Genomic DNA, 17,235 nt, shown 5'->3' with positions numbered 1-17,235 from the left:
TGACAAGGGTGATGCCTCCAGACGATTAGCCGTGCCGTGATAGGGCATTTGGATCATTTTCCCGAGAGAAGACCGAAAGTAGCCATTGACAATGGTGATGCATCACATAAAACCAGCCATGGAAAGGAGTAAGACTGATTGGGTGAAGATAGCAGGAAAGCAGAGGTTCAGAGGAATGAAAGCATCTCTATTCGCTTATCTGAAATTCTCACCAATGATTTACATAAGTATTTCTATCCCTGTTTTATTAATTAATTTTTGAAAACCCCATTACTATTTCATATCCGCCTGACTGAGATTTACAAGGTGACCATAGCTTGCTTCATACCAACAATCTCCGTGGGATTCGACCCTTACTCATGTAAGGTATTACTTGGACGACCCAGTGTACTTGCTGGTTAGTTGTGCGAAGTTGTGAACCATGGTATTGGCATCATGTTTTTGGTGCCATTACCAGGGAAAGAAAGAGCGATGAATTTTACATAATTAAAGTGTAATCACAATTTCTGCGCACCAAGTTTTTGGCGCCGTTGCCGGGGATTGTTCGAGTTTGGACAACTGACGGTTCATCTTGTTGCTCAGATTAGGTAATTTTCTTTTTGTTTTGTTTTCAAAAATTTTTCAAAAATCTTTCAAAAATTTCTCATCTATTTTCGAAAAAAAATATAAAAAAATTAGAAAATCATAAAAATCAAAAATATTTTTGTGTTCCTGTTTGAGTCTTGAGTCATGTTATAAGTTTGGTGTCAATTGCATGTGTATCTTGCATTTTTTTTCGAAAATTTCATGCATTCATGGTGTTATTCATGATCCTCAAGTTGTTCTTGGTAAGTCTTCTTGTTTGATCTTTGCATTTGCATGTTTTGTGTCTTTTCTTGTTTTTCATATGCATTCTTGAATTCTTAGTGCCTAAGCATTAAAGAATTCTAAGTTTGGTGTCTTGCATATTTTCTTTGCATTAAAAATTTTTCAAAAATGTGTTCTTGATGTTCATCATGATCTTCAAAGTGTTCTTGGTGTTCATCTTGACATTCATAGCATTCTTGCATGCATTCATTGTTTTGATCCAAAATTTTCATGCATTGCATCATTTTTCTTGTTTTTTCTCTCTCATCATAAAAATTCAAAAAAACTAAAAAAAAAATATCTCTCCCTTTTTCTCTCTCATAAATTCGAAAATTAGATTTGACTTTTTCAAAAAATTTTAAAATCTAGTTGTTTTTATGAGTCAAATCAAATTTTCAATTTAAAAATATTATCTTTTTCAAAATCTTTTTCAAAAATCAAATCTTTTTCAATTTTCTTAGTTATTTTCGAAAATTCTAAAAACATTTTTCAAAAATATTTTTCTTATTTTTATATCAAATTTTCGAAAATAACATCACCAATTAATGTTTTGATTCAAAAATTTCAAGTTTGTTACTTACTTGTTAAGAAAGTTTCAAACTTTAAGTTCTAGAATCATATCTTGTGATTTCTTGTGAATCAAGTCATTAATTGTGATTTAAAAAAAAATCAAATCTTTTTCAAAAACTAATTTCAATCATATCTTTTCAAAAATATCTTCTTATCTTATCTTTTTCAAAAATTTGATTTCAAAATATTTTTTCTAACTTCCTAACTTCTTATCTTTTCAAAATTTGTTTCAACTAACTAACTAACTTTTTGTTTGTTTCTTATCTTTTTCAAAACTACCTAACTAACTCTCTCTCTCTAATTTTTGAAAATATCTTCCCTCTTTTTCAAAATTTCTTTTTAATTAATTAATTATTTTAATTTTTTTTTAATTTTCAAAAATTACTAACCTTTTTCAAAAACTATTTTCGAAAATCACTAACTCTTTTTTCAAAAATAATTTTCGAAAATTCTCTTCTCTCTCATCTCCTTCTATTTGTTTATTCATCTACTAACATCTCTCCCTCATTCACAAAAAAAAAAGAGGATCTCTATTATTATTATTTTTCTGTGCCCTCTTCTTTGTCATATGAGCATGAGCAAGGACAAGAATATTCTTGTTGAAGCAGATCCAGAACCTGAAAGGACTCTGAAGAGGAAACTAAGAGAAGCTGAATTACAACAAACCAGCAAGCACCTGTCAGAAATTATCAAACAGGAAAAGAAGATGGCAGCTGAAAATAATAATAATGCAAGGAGAATGCTTGGTGACTTTACTGCACCTAATTCCAATTTACATGGAAGAAGCATCTTCATTCCTGCCATTGGAGCAAACAATTTTGAGCTGAAACCTCAGCTAGTTTCTCTAATGCAGCAGAACTGCAAGTTTCATGGACTTCCATCCGAAGATCCTTTTCAGTTCTTAACTGAATTCTTGCAGATCTGTGATGCTGTAAAGACTAATGGAGTAGATCCTGAAGTCTACAGGCTCATGCTTTTTCCTTTTGCTGTAAGAGACAGAGCTAGAGTGTGGTTGGATTCTCAACCCAAAGACAGCCTGAACTCTTGGGATAAGCTGGTCACGGCTTTCTTAGCCAAGTTCTTTCCTCCTCAAAAGCTGAGCAAGCTTAGAGTGGATGTTCAAACCTTCAAACAAAAAGATGGTGAATCCCTCTATGAAGCTTGGGAAAGATACAAACAGTTGACTAAAAAGTGTCCCTCTAACATGCTTTCAGAATGGACCATCCTGGATATATTCTATGATGGTTTATCTGAGCTATCAAAGATGTTATTGGACACCTCTGCAGGTGGATCCATTCACCTAAAGAAAACGCCTGCAGAAGCTCAAGAGCTCATTGACATGGTTGCTAATAACCAGTTCATGTACACTTCTGAAAGGAATCCTGTGAGTAATGGGACGCCTATGAAGAAGGGAGTTCTTGAAATTGATACTCTGAATGCCATATTGGCTCAGAATAAAATATTGACTCAGCAAGTCAATATGATTTCTCAGAGTCTGAATGGAATGCAAGCTGAATCCAACAGTACTCAAGAGGCATCTTCTGAAGAAGAAGCTTATGATCCTGAAAACCCTGCAATAGCAGATGTGAATTACTTAGGTGAACCTTATGGAAACACCTATAATCCATCATGGAGAAATCATCCAAATCTCTCATGGAAGGATCAAAAGCCTCAACAAGGCTTTAATAATGGTGGAAGAAACAGGTTTAGCAATAGCAAGCCTTTTCTATCATCCACTCAGCAACAGACAGAGAATTCTGAGCAGAATCCATCTAGTTTAGCAAATTTAGTCTCTGATCTATCTAAGGCCACTGTGAGTTTCATGAATGAAACAAGGTCTTCCATTAGAAGTTTGGAAGCACAAGTGGGCCAGCTGAGTAAAAGGATCACTGAAATCCCTCCTAGTACTCTCCCAAGCAACACAGAAGAGAATCCAAAAGGAGAGTGCAAGGCCATTGACATAAGCACCATGGCCGAACCTATAAGGGAAGGAGAGGATGTGAATCCCAAGGAGGAAGACCTCCTAGGACGTCCAGTGATCAATAAGGAGCCTCCCTCTGAGGAACCAAAGGACTCTGAGGCTCATCTAGAGACCATAGAGATTCCATTGAACCTCCTTATGCCATTCATGAGCTCTGATGAGTATTCCTCTTCTGAAGAGAATGAGGATGTTACTGAAGAGCAAACTGCCAAGTTTCTTGGTGCAATCATGAAGCTGAATGCCAAATTATTTGGCATTGATACTTGGGAAGATGAACGTCCCTTGTTCACCAATGAACTAAGTGATCTGGATCAACTGACATTGCCTCAGAAGAGACAGGATCCTGGAAAGTTCATAATACCTTGTACCATAGGCACCATGATCTTTAAGGCTCTGTGTGACCTTGGTTTAGGAATAAACCTCATGCCCCTCTCTGTAATAGAGAAACTGGGAATCTATGGGGTGCAAGCTGCTAAAATCTCATTAGAGATGGCAGATAATTCCAGAAAACAGGCTTATGGACAAGTAGAGGACGTGTTAGTAAAGGTTGAAGGCCTTTACATCCCTACTGATTTCATAGTCTTGGATACTGGAAAGGAAGAGGATGAATCCATCATCCTAGGAAGACCTTTCCTACCCACAGCAAGAGCTGTGATTGATGTGGACAGAGGAGAATTGATCCTTCAATTGAATAAGGACAACCTTGTGTTTACAACTCAAGGATCTCTCTCTGCATCCATGGAGAGGAAACAGAAAAAGCTTTTCTCAAGGCAGAGTCAACCAAAGCCCCCACAGTCAAATTCTAAGTTTGGTGTTGGGAGGCCACAACCAAACTCTAAGTTTGGTGTCAAACCCCCATATCCAAACTCTAAGTTTGGTGTTGGGAGGTCTTAACACAGCTCTGCCATTCTGTGAGGCTCCATGAGAGCCCACTGTCAAGCTATTGACATTAAAGAAGCGTTTGTTGGGAGGCAACCCAATCTTTATTTAATTATATTTTTATTAGTTATATGTCTTTGTAGGTTCATGATCATGTGGAGTCACAAAATAAAAATAAAAATTGAAAACGGAATCAAAAACAGCAGAAGAAAAATCACACCCTGGAGGAAGCACCTGTCTGGCGTTCAACGCCAGAACAGAGCATGGTTCTGGTGCTGAACGCCCAAAATGGGCAGCATCCTGGCGCTGAACGCCCAGAACAAGCATGGTTCTGGCGTTCAACGCCAGAAATGGCAACAAATGGGCGTTGAACGCCCAAAATGGGCACCAACCTGGCGCTGAACGCCCAGAGTTGTGTGCAAGGGCATTTTACATACCTAATGGGTGCAGGGATGTAAATCCTTGACACCTCCGGATCTGTGGACACCACAGGATCACCACAAGATCATCTCAGGATCTGTGACTCCCACAGGATCCCCACCCACCTCACCCTCTCTCTATCCATTCATGGTCATCCCTTCTGTTTTCCTTTCACCACTCACATCCATACACATATCCCTCCATCTCCTCCATATCTTCTTCTTCTTCTTCTTCTATTCTTTCTTCTTTTGCTCGAGGGCGAGCAACATTCTAAGTTTGGTGTGGTAAAAGCATAAGCTTTTTGTTTTTCCATTACCATTGATGGCACCTAAGACCAGAGAAACCTCAAGAAAGAGGAAAGGGAAGACAAATGCTTCCACCTCTGAGCCATGGAAGATGGAAAGATTCATCTCACAAGCCCATCACTAAGAAAAGGATGGAGCAAACAAGAGAGCACATTCATGAATCTCAACAGGCACATGAAGAAGCTCATCATCAAGAAATCCCTAAGATACATCAAGGGATGCACTTCCCTCCACATAAATATTGGGAGCAAATCAACACCTCCCTAGGAGAATTAAAGTTCCAACATGGGACAACTAAGGGTGGAACATCAAGAGCACTCCATCATCCTTCATGAAATAAGAGAAGATCAAAAAGCAATGAGGGAGGAGCAACAAAGACAAGGAAGAGACATAGAAGAGCTCAAGGACATCATTGGTTCCTCAAGAAGGAAACGCCACCATCACTAAGGTGGATTCATTCCTTGTTCTTATTTCTTCTGTTTTTCGTTTTCTATGTTATGTGCTTATCTATGTTTGTGTCTTCATTACATGATCATTAGTAGTTAGTAACTTTGTCTTAAAGTTATGAATGTCCTATGAATCCATCACCTCTCTTAAATGAAAAATGTTTTAATTCAAAAGAACAAGAAGTACATGAGTTTTGAATTTATCCTTGAACTTAGCTTAATTATATTGATGTGGTGACAATGCTTCTTGTTTTCTGAATGTATGCTTGAACAGTGCATATGTCTTTTGAAGTTGTTGTTTAAGAATGTTAAATATGTTGGCTCTTGAAAGAATAATGACTAGGAGACATGTTATTTGATAATCTGAAAAATCATAAAAATGATTCTTGAAGCAAGAAAAAGCAGCAAAGAACAAAGCTTGCAGAAAAAAAATTAGGCAAAAAAAAAAAAGCAAGCAGAAAAAGCCAAAAGCTCTTAAAACCAAGAGGCAAGAGCAAAAAGCCAATAACCCTTAAAACCAAAAGGCAAGGGCAAATAAAAAGGATCACAAGGCTTTGAGCATCAGTGGATAGGAGGGCCTAAAGGAATAAAATCCTGGTCTAAGCGGCTAAACCAAGCTGTCCCTAACCATGTGCTTGTGGCGTGAAGGTGTCAAGTGAAAACTTGAGACTGAGCGGTTAAAGTCAAGGTCCAAAGCAAAAAAAGAGTGTGCTTAAGAACCCTGGACACCTCTAATTGGGGACTTTAGCAAAGCTGAGTCACAATCTGAAAAGGTTCACCCAATTATGTGTCTGTGGCATTTATGTATCCAGTGGTAATACTGGAAAACAAAGTGCTTAGGGCCACGGCCAAGACTCATAAAATAGCTGTGTTCAAGAATCATCATACTGAACTAGGAGAATCAATAACACTATCTGAACTCTGAGTTCCTATAGATGCCAATCATTCTGAACCTCAGTGGATAAAGTGAGATGTCAAAACTATTCAAGAGGCAAAAAGCTATAAGTCCCGCTCATTTGATTGGAGCTATGTTTCATTGATAGTTTGGAATTTATAGTATATTCTCTTCTTTTTATCCTATTTGATTTTCAGTTGCTTGGGGACAAGCAACAATTTAAGTTTGGTGTTGTGATGAGCGGATAATTTATACGCTTTTTGGCATTGTTTTTAGTATGTTTTTAGTAGAATCTAGTTACTTTTAGGGATGTTTTCATTAGTTTTTATGTTAAATTCACATTTCTAGACTTTACTATGAGTTTGTGTATTTTTCTGTGATTTCAGGTATTTTCTGGCTGAAATTGAGGGACTTGAGCAAAAATCAGATTCAGAGGTTGAAGAAGGACTGCTGATGCTGTTGGATTCTGACCTCCCTGCACTCAAAGTGGATTTTCTGGAGCTACAGAACTCTAAATGGCGCGCTTCCAATTGCGTTGGAAAGTAGACATCCAGGGCTTTCCAGAAATATATAATAATCTATACTTTGGCTAAGAATAGATGACGCAAACTGGCGTTCAACGCAAGCTCTCTGCCCAATTCTGGCATCCAGCGCCAGAAAAGGATCCAAAACCAGAGTTGAACGCCCAAACTGGCACAAATGCTGGCGTTCAACTCCAAGAAGGACCTCTACACGTGCAACACTCAAGCTCAGCCAAAGCACACACCAAGTGGGCCCCGGAAGTGGATTTATGCATCAATTACTTATTTCTGTAAACCCTAGTGACTAGTTTATTATAAATAGAACTTTTTATCATTGTATTCACAGTCTTGGTTACTCCGGTTCCCCTCTGGGGCCGAGACCAATGAACTCCATTATCACTTATGTATTTTCAATGGTAGAGTTTCTGCACTCCATAGATTAAGGTGTGGAGCTCTGCTGTTCCTCAAAGATTAATGCAAAGTACTACTGTTTTCTATTCAATTCATCTTATTTCGCTTCCAAGATATTCATTCGCACCTCAACCTGAATGTGATGAACGTGACAATCATCATCATTCCCTATGAACGCGTGCCTGACAACCACTTCCGTTCTACATTAGATTGAATGAGTATCTCTTAGATCTCTTAATCAGAATCTTCGTGGTGTAAGCTAGAATGATGGCGGCATTCAAGAGAATCCGGAAAGTCTAAACCTTGTCTGTGGTATTCCGAGTAGGATTCAATGATTGAATGACTGTGACGAGCTTCAAACTCGCGATTGCTGGGCGTAGTGACAGACGCAAAAGGATAGTAAATCATATTCCAGCATGATCGAGAACCGACAGATGAATAGCCGTGCCGTGACAGGGTGCGTTGACCATTTTCACTGAGAGGATAGGATGTAAACCATTGACAAGGGTGATGCCTCCAGACGATTAGCCGTGCCGTGACAGGGCATTTGGATCATTTTCCCGAGAGAAGACCGAAAGTAGCCATTGACAATGGTGATGCATCACATAAGCCAGCCATGGAAAGGAGTAAGACTGATTGGGTGAAGATAGCAGGAAAGCAGAGGTTCAGAGGAATGAAAGCATCTCTATTCGCTTATCTGAAATTCTCACCAATGATTTACATAAGTATTTCTATCCCTGTTTTATTAATTAATTTTCGAAAACCCCATTACTATTTCATATCCGCCTGACTGAGATTTACAAGGTGACCATAGCTTGCTTCATACCAACAATCTCCGTGGGATTCGACCCTTACTCACGTAAGGTATTACTTGGACGACCCAGTGCACTTGCTGGTTAGTTGTGCGAAGTTGTGAACCATGGTATTGGCATCATGTTTTTGGCGCCATTACCAGGGAAAGAAAGAGCGATGAATTTTACATAATTAAAGTGTAATCACAATTTCTGCGCACCAGTGATATAGGTTCAGTGGTCTCTGGGTTTGTAGACTGGGGAAGAGCGGGTGGAACCGCGGACTGGATAGGGGCTGGAGCTCTGTGTCAGCGAGAGATGGAGGGCTAGCTGAAACGGGTTGGGGGCAGCGGTAGCGATGAGGAAACGGTAGTGGCTCTAGGGTTGTAAAAGGCGGCAAAAACAGAAGGCAACGGTGGTCCTGGGCTCGCGGAGGTAAGCTGAGGGGAAGAAGAAGAAAGAGAGAGAAAAAGGGTGGAGGAGGAAAGAAAGGGGGAAAGGACACGGCGGTGGCGAGTGGAGGTTGGGTGGGACTTGACGGCACCAGCGAGTGTTGAGTGCCGTGGCGGTGGTTACGCAGAGGAGCTAAGAAGGGGCGAGAGAGAGGAAGAAGAGTGGAAATCGGGTGAGGGGGGACAGCTTGGTGTTCGCCGGTGGTGGTGCGGTGGTCTCAGACAATTTACTTTTTCTATTGTTGTTGTTGTTGCTTTATGTGAAGAAGATGATAATAGAGGTATAATAGTGGTGGTGGTGATGGTAGTGATGAAGGAAATGAGGTGGTGGTGCCTTTGAATTGAGTGATGATGGTAATTAGGGTTTAGGGTGGTGGTGAGGAAGAATTTTGGTGGTGGGTTTGGGATTGGAAAAGTGGTGGTGTGGAGTAAGTGGTGGTGGTGGGGTAATTTGGAAATTTTAAATAATTTTTTGGATTTGGATAGTTTTGTTAGCAAAAGTTTATATTTCATGGGTACAAATGGTAATTTCCTTCTTCTATGGGTGGATATGTCAGCGTTTTCAACTTTCATGGGTACAAATGGTAGTTTACTCAAACAGAAAAGTCAAACATCATCATTTGAAACCTTATCTCCACTCTCATTAACTACAAAAGAGGAGCACCTTCTCTTGAAGTAGCAGCAGAACCAGCATCATAATCCACAACCTCAAAACCATAAAAACTAATCCACAAAACTGCATGAACCAAAACAAGAGGCATACTACAAGCCAAAGTCACTGCAAGATGAATCCCGGCATCGGTTAAAACCAGCTGTACCGCCTACACAACCGCAATCTTGAAGTGATTTTCATTTTTGGAACTTTTGGTTCATAGTTTTCAGGCTTTGATGAAGAGTTTGAGGAAGAGGTTGCTACTCTTTATGTAGTTCCATAATTTGCCATTTATGTGACACAAAAATAAGAGAAATTCGTTCTAAGCTTAGTGTGCTACAGAAAAAGTAGGATATATGAAATTCAGTAAAAGTGGCTTGTGAATATATATAAAATTTGGATCAATATATACTTACCAAATAAGAGAAAGGGGAGTATGATCAAGTCTAAGAGAAAAAGCATACCGAAGACTTTGAATCCGAAGACTTGGACAAGTATTACAAACCAGCATCATCACAGCAACAACAATTAATAATAAACAAAATTCATAATCAGCAAAACCAATTCATATGTCAATTCATCAATTAACAAAACTTCTATATATTTTGTACACCCTAAACTATTATATCAAAAGAATTCAGAAATCAATTCAACAAATAGGTATTCAACCAGTGCTATATTTTTTACTAATAAGTTCATAAACCATTATATCAAAAAATTATCATTTGCTTAAACCTGTTTCATCAACTTTGAAAAACAAAAAAAAATTAACTAGTTACATATTTTGGTAGATCGACTTCAGGCAGCAAGGCGAGGTGCGGCGACGCGAAGCACGGTGAGGGAGCACGACGGAAGCCACGGAGCAGAACAGAGCAGACACACAAACAGCGCAGAGCAGTGTAGCGCAGACCAAGTATGACAGACGATGACGACGACGGAGGAGAAACGCCACTGACTTCAGAGAACAAGCGCTGGCTAGGGTTCTTTAGTTTTGGGAGAAAATGCCAAAGGTTGTTTTGGTATTTTGAAGAAATGGAGGTGGGTTCAATTAGTTATTCTAACCCAATTATGAGAATATTTGATTTTTTAATAGAATATTCTGTTATCTCAAACAGTTTTATCACGGTAGGGATTAAATTGAAAAAAAATTAATGTCTAGGGACCCAATTAAAAAGAAAAAAAGTATAAAGACCTCATTGAAAATTCGGTAAAACTATAGAGACCTATAGAGTAATTAAACCTAAAAAAATGATATGTCGTTTACATGTTGTCAAGTAAATTGATGCACTGTTATCCTATTTTATAAGATGCATAAAGCAATAAACTCCAAAACTAGTTGTCTGGATATATAATTTTTTTTATTAAAAAATACTAAGTATACATTAAAATCATCCACCTAAATTAGTTATTATGTATTTTTATATTTTTATATATACATATAAAGATAATACAAATCAACTACTAATTTCATGTGTCATGTGTCTCCTCTTTCCTTTTAGATTTGGCCACCTCCTTCAGACTCTTGATCCTTCGGTCCCACTCCTCACCAACCACCGCAAATTAATTTTATTATGGAAAGGGAGTTTGTGTTGGTCGGGGTTATGGAGAGGAGGAGAGCTTTACATGCGTATGGTGTCAGTTCTCATAGAAATCGGACCGAGCGATAGGCCAGAGCCAATCGGACCGTGCGAGAAGTGACTGCTATTCAGACCGTTCGAGTTGTGGAAGCTTCATCCATGTGTCGCACGCCCATGGCTCCCCAGCGACGGTGCCCCCCTTTAACCCCACAACTAGCCTTTGTATCCTCACTTTCCCCTTCCTTTCCCACCCAGCGAGTCAATTGCCATCTTCTTCCTCCCTGAAAAACTCAGAAAGCTTGCTCTTTCATCCGTGGGCTGAGGGGAAAATTTTTAAAAATGTCCAAGAAATCAAAATCCAGAAATGTTGATCGTCCGGAACTTCACATTGTAAAATATCTCAACTATTCTAATTATGTAAGTTTATTTGTTAATTTTTTTTGAATGTTTTATAGTTCTGATTATTAGTTTTGTAATTTAGTTAATTTTATTATTGTTAGAACTTGAACTGAGGTTGACTGCATTTATAATTTTATTGATATAAAATTAGAAGTAAATGTTTAAAAAAGGTGTAAATGTAGTTGATTCTTGTTTAAAATGGTTTATAACATAATAGGACCTAAATAAAACAACACAGACGTTTGTAAAAATTTTTGGACGAATATTAGTTGTTATAATTAAGTAGTTATAGTTAAGTGTAGAAATTTAGGAATATATGTTTAAATAATAGTTATAAATATATATATGTTTAAATGTAGTTATTCTTGTTGTGGTTGATTTTTTTGTAAATATAATATATTAGAAATAAAGAAATAGTTTTTTAGAATTTTTTGTAATAATAGTAGAAATTACAGTTAATTAGTCAACTATGATAATTAATTTTAAAAGTTTAGAAATATATATTTAAATGATACTTAGATAAGTGTGTTTAAGTAACTATTATTCTTGCTTACAATTTATTTTGAAATTAGTAGATCAGTATTAAGAATGAATGACTTGTTCATAAATTTTTGTAATAATATTATAAATTAGAGTTAAGTAGTTACTTGTTATAAGTAATTATAAAAATTTAAGGCTATATGTTTAAATAATAGTTAAGAAAATGTGTGCTTAAATGTAATTAAGTGCTGTGGAGATTTTTTTTCAATATAATAGATTAGTAATAAAAATAACTTGTTTATAATTTTGTGTAATAATTTTAGTAATAATAATTAATTAGTAAACTATTATAATTTCGTTCTATAATTTTTTGGATTAATTTTTTTGGAATAATGTTGACAGAGATATGTTATTTTAGGGTAGGCTTTAGTATTATGAGTAATGTTTTAATTAGATATTCTTACATTATGTGTAATTGAATCGTGATTTTGCTATGCTTTTGCAGGGTAATCAGATGCTGACCTGTGATCATTCTGTCCCTCCGGATCGGTACAATGAGAGGGTGGATGAGCATTTACGGTCTACTGATTTTTATCATGTTGCCCAGATTGGAGTTGTTCAATGTCAGAAAGCACTGGTAAATGCTTTAGTGGAAAGGTGGCACCCGGACACTCATACCTTTCACCTTCCGGTTGGTGAATGGTGCCGTGACACTGGAAGACGTGGCTATGATATTCGGTCTTCCGACCGATGGTCTTCCAGTGATAGGTATGACTTTGAGTAGTTTTGAAGCCTTAGAGGCGGAGTGTCTGTACCAATTTGGGGTCGCACCGAGAAAGTCGGATTGTCGAGGAAGCGGCATAAAACTTACGTGGCTATGGGATTTAAAAGAACGGTTATAGTTGACTGATGACCACAGTATACATGTGTACGTTAAGTGCCACATCATGTTGTTGATCGGTACGATCTTGTTTGGAGACAAGTCTGAGGCATCTGTCCACTGGAAGTTTCTGCCTCTGCTCAGTGATTTTGCTAGTATTGGACAGTATAGTTGGGGATCAGCATGCCTATCACACCTGTACAGGAGTTTATGCAGGGCATCACGTTTTGACTGCAAGGAAATCGATGGTCCGCTAACACTTCTACTGTGTTGGGCATGGATTCGCCTACCGAATCTAGCGCCGGTTCCTAGGAAACCCCGCAGTTTTCCGCTTGCAAACAGGTAACATTATCTTATATTTACCTGGTATTTTCATATTTAAAATCCAATTGTGTTAATGAATTGCGTTATATTAGGTGGCGTAACTGGGAGCGTGGAGACCGAGTCTATAGATATCTTAAGCTTGCTCATTTTAGGAAGGCCTTGGATGATCTTCAGGAAGGCCATGTGTGTTTGCATTAACGTTGAATTTGGTTCAGGTCTAGTGATATAGTTGTTTGGATTTTAATTATTTGTTTGCTTTACTGTTACCAGTTTTTGTGGGTTGCATATTCTGTTGATCGTGTTGATCCGAACATAATTCCTGCGGACATTTACATGCACTGGGTCATTTGGAGTGCAACGGTACCGTTGGTATCTTTCGAATGTATTGAATGGCATGCTACCGATAGGTTGAGACTACAGTTTGGTTTCGTTTAAGAAGTTCCTCATCAGGAACGGAATCTAGACTGGGCACACGGAGAAGTCTTGACTGGTCCTAAGAATCTGAACTGGGCCACAGCCACGACTCATTCATTTTAGGTGATGCAGTGGACAAACAGGTATAGTCACGTTCTTGCTGAGCTTCCCATGACTCCGCAGCAGGCCTTAGATACGTACATGTACTGGTACCTTCCAAAGTATGGCGATCACTTGAACTTGTCGGATCTTGTGGTCCAAGAGGATGTTGAGGGTGAGTAGGTCATGGATGATGAGAATGAAGAGCAAGATCCACAGTCACCGCCGCCTTCACCTCCACCTCCACCTCTACCGCCAGAAGAACAACCTCACTCCACAAGCCAATATGTACCTCAGATACAGTTTTCTACGTCATTCCCGATACATCCGCCGCAGTTTAACTCAAGAGAGGGAGGTTCTTTTAGCCAGTTGCTTGGGTTCATGGCCTCAGATGCCGGCCAAGCACAATATAGCCAGCAGCCCAACTTCATGGCGGGTAGGTATTCGTTTGACGCAAGGTATCCATTTTATACTTACTCGGGTACTTCTGGAGGGTTGTATCTGGTGATTCTAGTAGGAGTGAGGGCGGTCGAGGAGTTCTTAATAGTCAAAACCCGAGCCGTGTTTTGATGACTCTGATTGAAGAAAATGCTAATACATTTGAGCAAGAGACTGATGAGTACTTGGTGGATGAGCCAGATGACGAGGGAGACGAGGAGGATGAGGAGGAGGAAGAAGATGATGACATGGACCAGGATAAAGAATCCCGTAATGATGCAGGTCCAATATTGCTTTACTTTTTACCTCAATTGATGTTGTCATGATCTTGTATCATTTGTTGGGTAGGATTGATTAAATTAAATACTCGTTTAGTCATAGGATGATATTATGTTCCTGTATGGTATGTTGGTTAAGGTTGATTATACTGTATACGTGATTGGTTTGATTATTTTATATCAGGTGACACCTGCACTCCAGATGAGACTGGAAAAGGCTACAATTTCAGGATTGATCCACCGCGGCGTAGCACGAGCCGATACACTCCGTCTGTGTTCAAAAAGACCGCGAAAAAATGCAAGAACATCGTGAACTTTGGAAAGTGGACAGCGAGGAAGTAGTTGTGGTGTATTTAATTTTATCTATGATTCAGTTATCTTTCGTCATGTATACCTTAACTACTTATGTATGACTATAGTTTCCTAAGTACCAACTAAGTATTGTATGTCCCAGTTGATGTTCCTAAATTTCATTAACTATTATATGTATGATGACTTTGCATGTGACGCATAGGTTACAATGATTCTATAATCATAAATTACATTGACATAGGTTACGATCATTCAATTATCATAAAGTACATTGACGCAGGTTACAATGATTCAATTATCATAAAGTACATTGACCTAGGTACCAATGATTTGTTGATTAGAAGGTACATTGACATAAGTTACATTGTTTCAAATATCATATAAATCTACTACGCATTATGGTCAGTACCTGGACCACCTCCCTGACGGCATCTACTACGACTGTGACCTTCAGCCCCACATTGCCTACATCGCTTCGGACGACGTAACATTCGTGTGTCCATCTCATTCAAGAAGCGTGTCATCCTGGGCCGACCTTTGGCAACGCGTCGCAGGTACGGTTTCGGTACGAATCGAGGACCATTGTAAGAAGGCCATGTAGTAGGATTACCTAGTGGCCTAAACCTAGCCCGATAAACGTGTCTAATTTGGTCCATCTTATGAACATCATGCACATACACCTGCCAATCTAGTCGTTGATTTGCACAACATACAAACACATGCCGGTAAGGAATCCGGTCCACCTGGAACTCACCACAGTCACATCTTTGACGACGGAGGTCAACAGCATACTCCACTCTACTTGGCATCTCACGCACTTCAAAGACCTCATTCTTCCTGTCGAAGCAATTAACCTGAATGTTTCCTGATGCAAGTTGATTTTCATGAAGTTTGGCAGTCACATGCTCAAAAAAAAACATGGCCAGCATTAATCCGAGCCTCCGCCTCAGCTCTTTTCCGTGTGAACAACTCATTAAGTTTGTAGAATGTTGCTTTCACAAGTGCAGTGATGGGGAGATTGCGTGCACCCTTCAAGACTGAGTTGATGCATTCCACTAGATTAGTCGTCATGTGACCCCATTGGTAACCACCGTCGAATGCCAATGCATACTGTTCACGGGGAATACGGTTTAACCAGTTAGTGTACGCCTCGCCCCGCTCTCGTAAACGCTGGTAACGCAATTCATACTCGCGAACCGTCCTCGAATATCCTGCACAATATCATATACCAAGCAAAAAATAAGCTTCACGATGTTTAGATTGTTCACAGTTTCATTGGTAACAAACTTTGAAGTAATCACGTTACCTATATTGACGACAAGCTTTTGCAGGTACGGGGCCTTGAATTTCCTCAGAAAGTTCGACTCAATATGCTTGATGCAAAATATGTGGAAAGCTCTAGGTGGTGACCAAGCTCCGTGACTGCGTTCCACAGCTGCATTTATGGACTCATGTCGGTGCGATATAAGCCCCACACCATCCCGAGTCACAACATGTTGACGCAGGTTACTAAGAAAAAAGTGCCACGCATCAGAAGTCTCTCCCTCGACAATAGCAAATGCAATCGGGACGATATTGTTGTTACCATCCTGCGAAACGGCCACTAACAAGCAACCCTTATACTTTCCGTATAAGTGAGTCCTATCCACTTGGATAACTGGCTTACAATGTCTGAATGCTCTAATGCAGGGGTAATAGCTCCAAAATACTCGATGCAATACCCGGATATCACTTACCAAGTCATCCCCTTGATATGCAGGCATAGTCTCAAAATGCACGACAGCTGATGGCTCCTTATGACACATGGCCTCAAACCATATAGACAACGCTTCGTAGGACGCTTCCCAACCTCCAAATATTTTCTCAACTGATTTTTTCTTAGCCAACCATGCTTTTCGATAACTGACGGTGTAGTTGAACTTCGACTGCACTTCTGCAATAACTGATTTTACCTTTAAAGAGGGGTCAGCCTCAACCAACGGCTTTATGGCTTTTGCAATTGTATTTGAATCCAGCTTCGAAAGATCCTGAGAAATGGTTGCTCTGGTACAAGTGTGACTGCCGTTGTACCTCCTAATAACCCAACAGTACTTTCTGCTGATCATGCTAACTCTGATAAGCCAATCACACCCTGACCCGTACTATGTACACTTCGCATAAAATGTCAACGGCTTCGACTCATACACACGATAGTCTAAAGATCTTCGGAGGGTATACTCCTTCATCGCCTTAATAACAGCTTCCCTTGAACTAAATTTCATCCCCACAGTGAATTCACCATCTGCGATAAAAGAAACTTCTGCCAGGACGGCAGCCAGACCATAAGTATTTAATACACGATTGTTTAACGACCAAAATTAAAGGTTAATCAGTACTCACAACATCAATAATGATATAAATAAGCTTTACATTACGTTATTAGCTCAATTTCAATTAAATAAAAATACAAACACATTAATAAACCCTAATTAGCTAAATCACTAAATAAATACAAATTAACTACATAACTAAAAATAAATACTAATCTTTCAAATAACTTCATAAATCCTATAATAAACACTCATTAATATATCCTAATTAACTAAATATCTAAATAAATACAAATTAACTAAATAACTAAAAATAAATAGCAATCACCTAAATAACTAAAAATAAATACTATAAGACATACTCGTTAATAAACCCTAATTAGCGAAAAACTAAATAAATACAAATTAACTAAATAACTAAAAATAGCTACTAATCGCCTAAATATCTTCATAAATACTATAATAAATACTCATTAATAAACCCAAATTAACTAAATAACTAAATAAATACAAATTAACTAAATAACTAAAAATAAATACCAGTTGCCTAAATAAC

The 17,235-nt window shown here is 38.5% G+C and overlaps 1 protein-coding gene and 1 non-coding gene across 2 annotated transcripts; both read right to left on the bottom strand.

Moving 5' to 3' along the window:
- Positions 1-2,518: 2,518 nt before the first annotated feature.
- On the bottom strand, positions 2,519-2,626 carry LOC112739014 (small nucleolar RNA R71). The gene has a single exon (XR_003169956.1). It is a non-coding gene; the product is annotated as a small nucleolar RNA R71 (small nucleolar RNA).
- A 12,133-nt stretch (positions 2,627-14,759) lies between these two features.
- LOC112732923 (uncharacterized) lies at positions 14,760-16,475 on the bottom strand. Its single transcript, XM_025781750.1, has 4 exons — positions 16,220-16,475; positions 15,677-16,117; positions 15,289-15,581; positions 14,760-15,224 (listed from the first exon to the last, which is right to left on the bottom strand). Exons 1-4 carry the CDS (start codon positions 16,473-16,475, stop codon positions 14,760-14,762), a joined length of 1,455 nt encoding a protein of 484 aa, XP_025637535.1.
- Positions 16,476-17,235: the final 760 nt, after the last annotated feature.

Source organism: Arachis hypogaea, chromosome 13 (genome assembly GCF_003086295.3).
Source record: "Arachis hypogaea cultivar Tifrunner chromosome 13, arahy.Tifrunner.gnm2.J5K5, whole genome shotgun sequence".
NCBI lineage: Eukaryota > Viridiplantae > Streptophyta > Magnoliopsida > Fabales > Fabaceae > Arachis > Arachis hypogaea.
The sequence above is the reverse complement of the archived record's forward strand: the minus strand, read 5'-3'. Positions and strand labels throughout refer to the sequence as shown.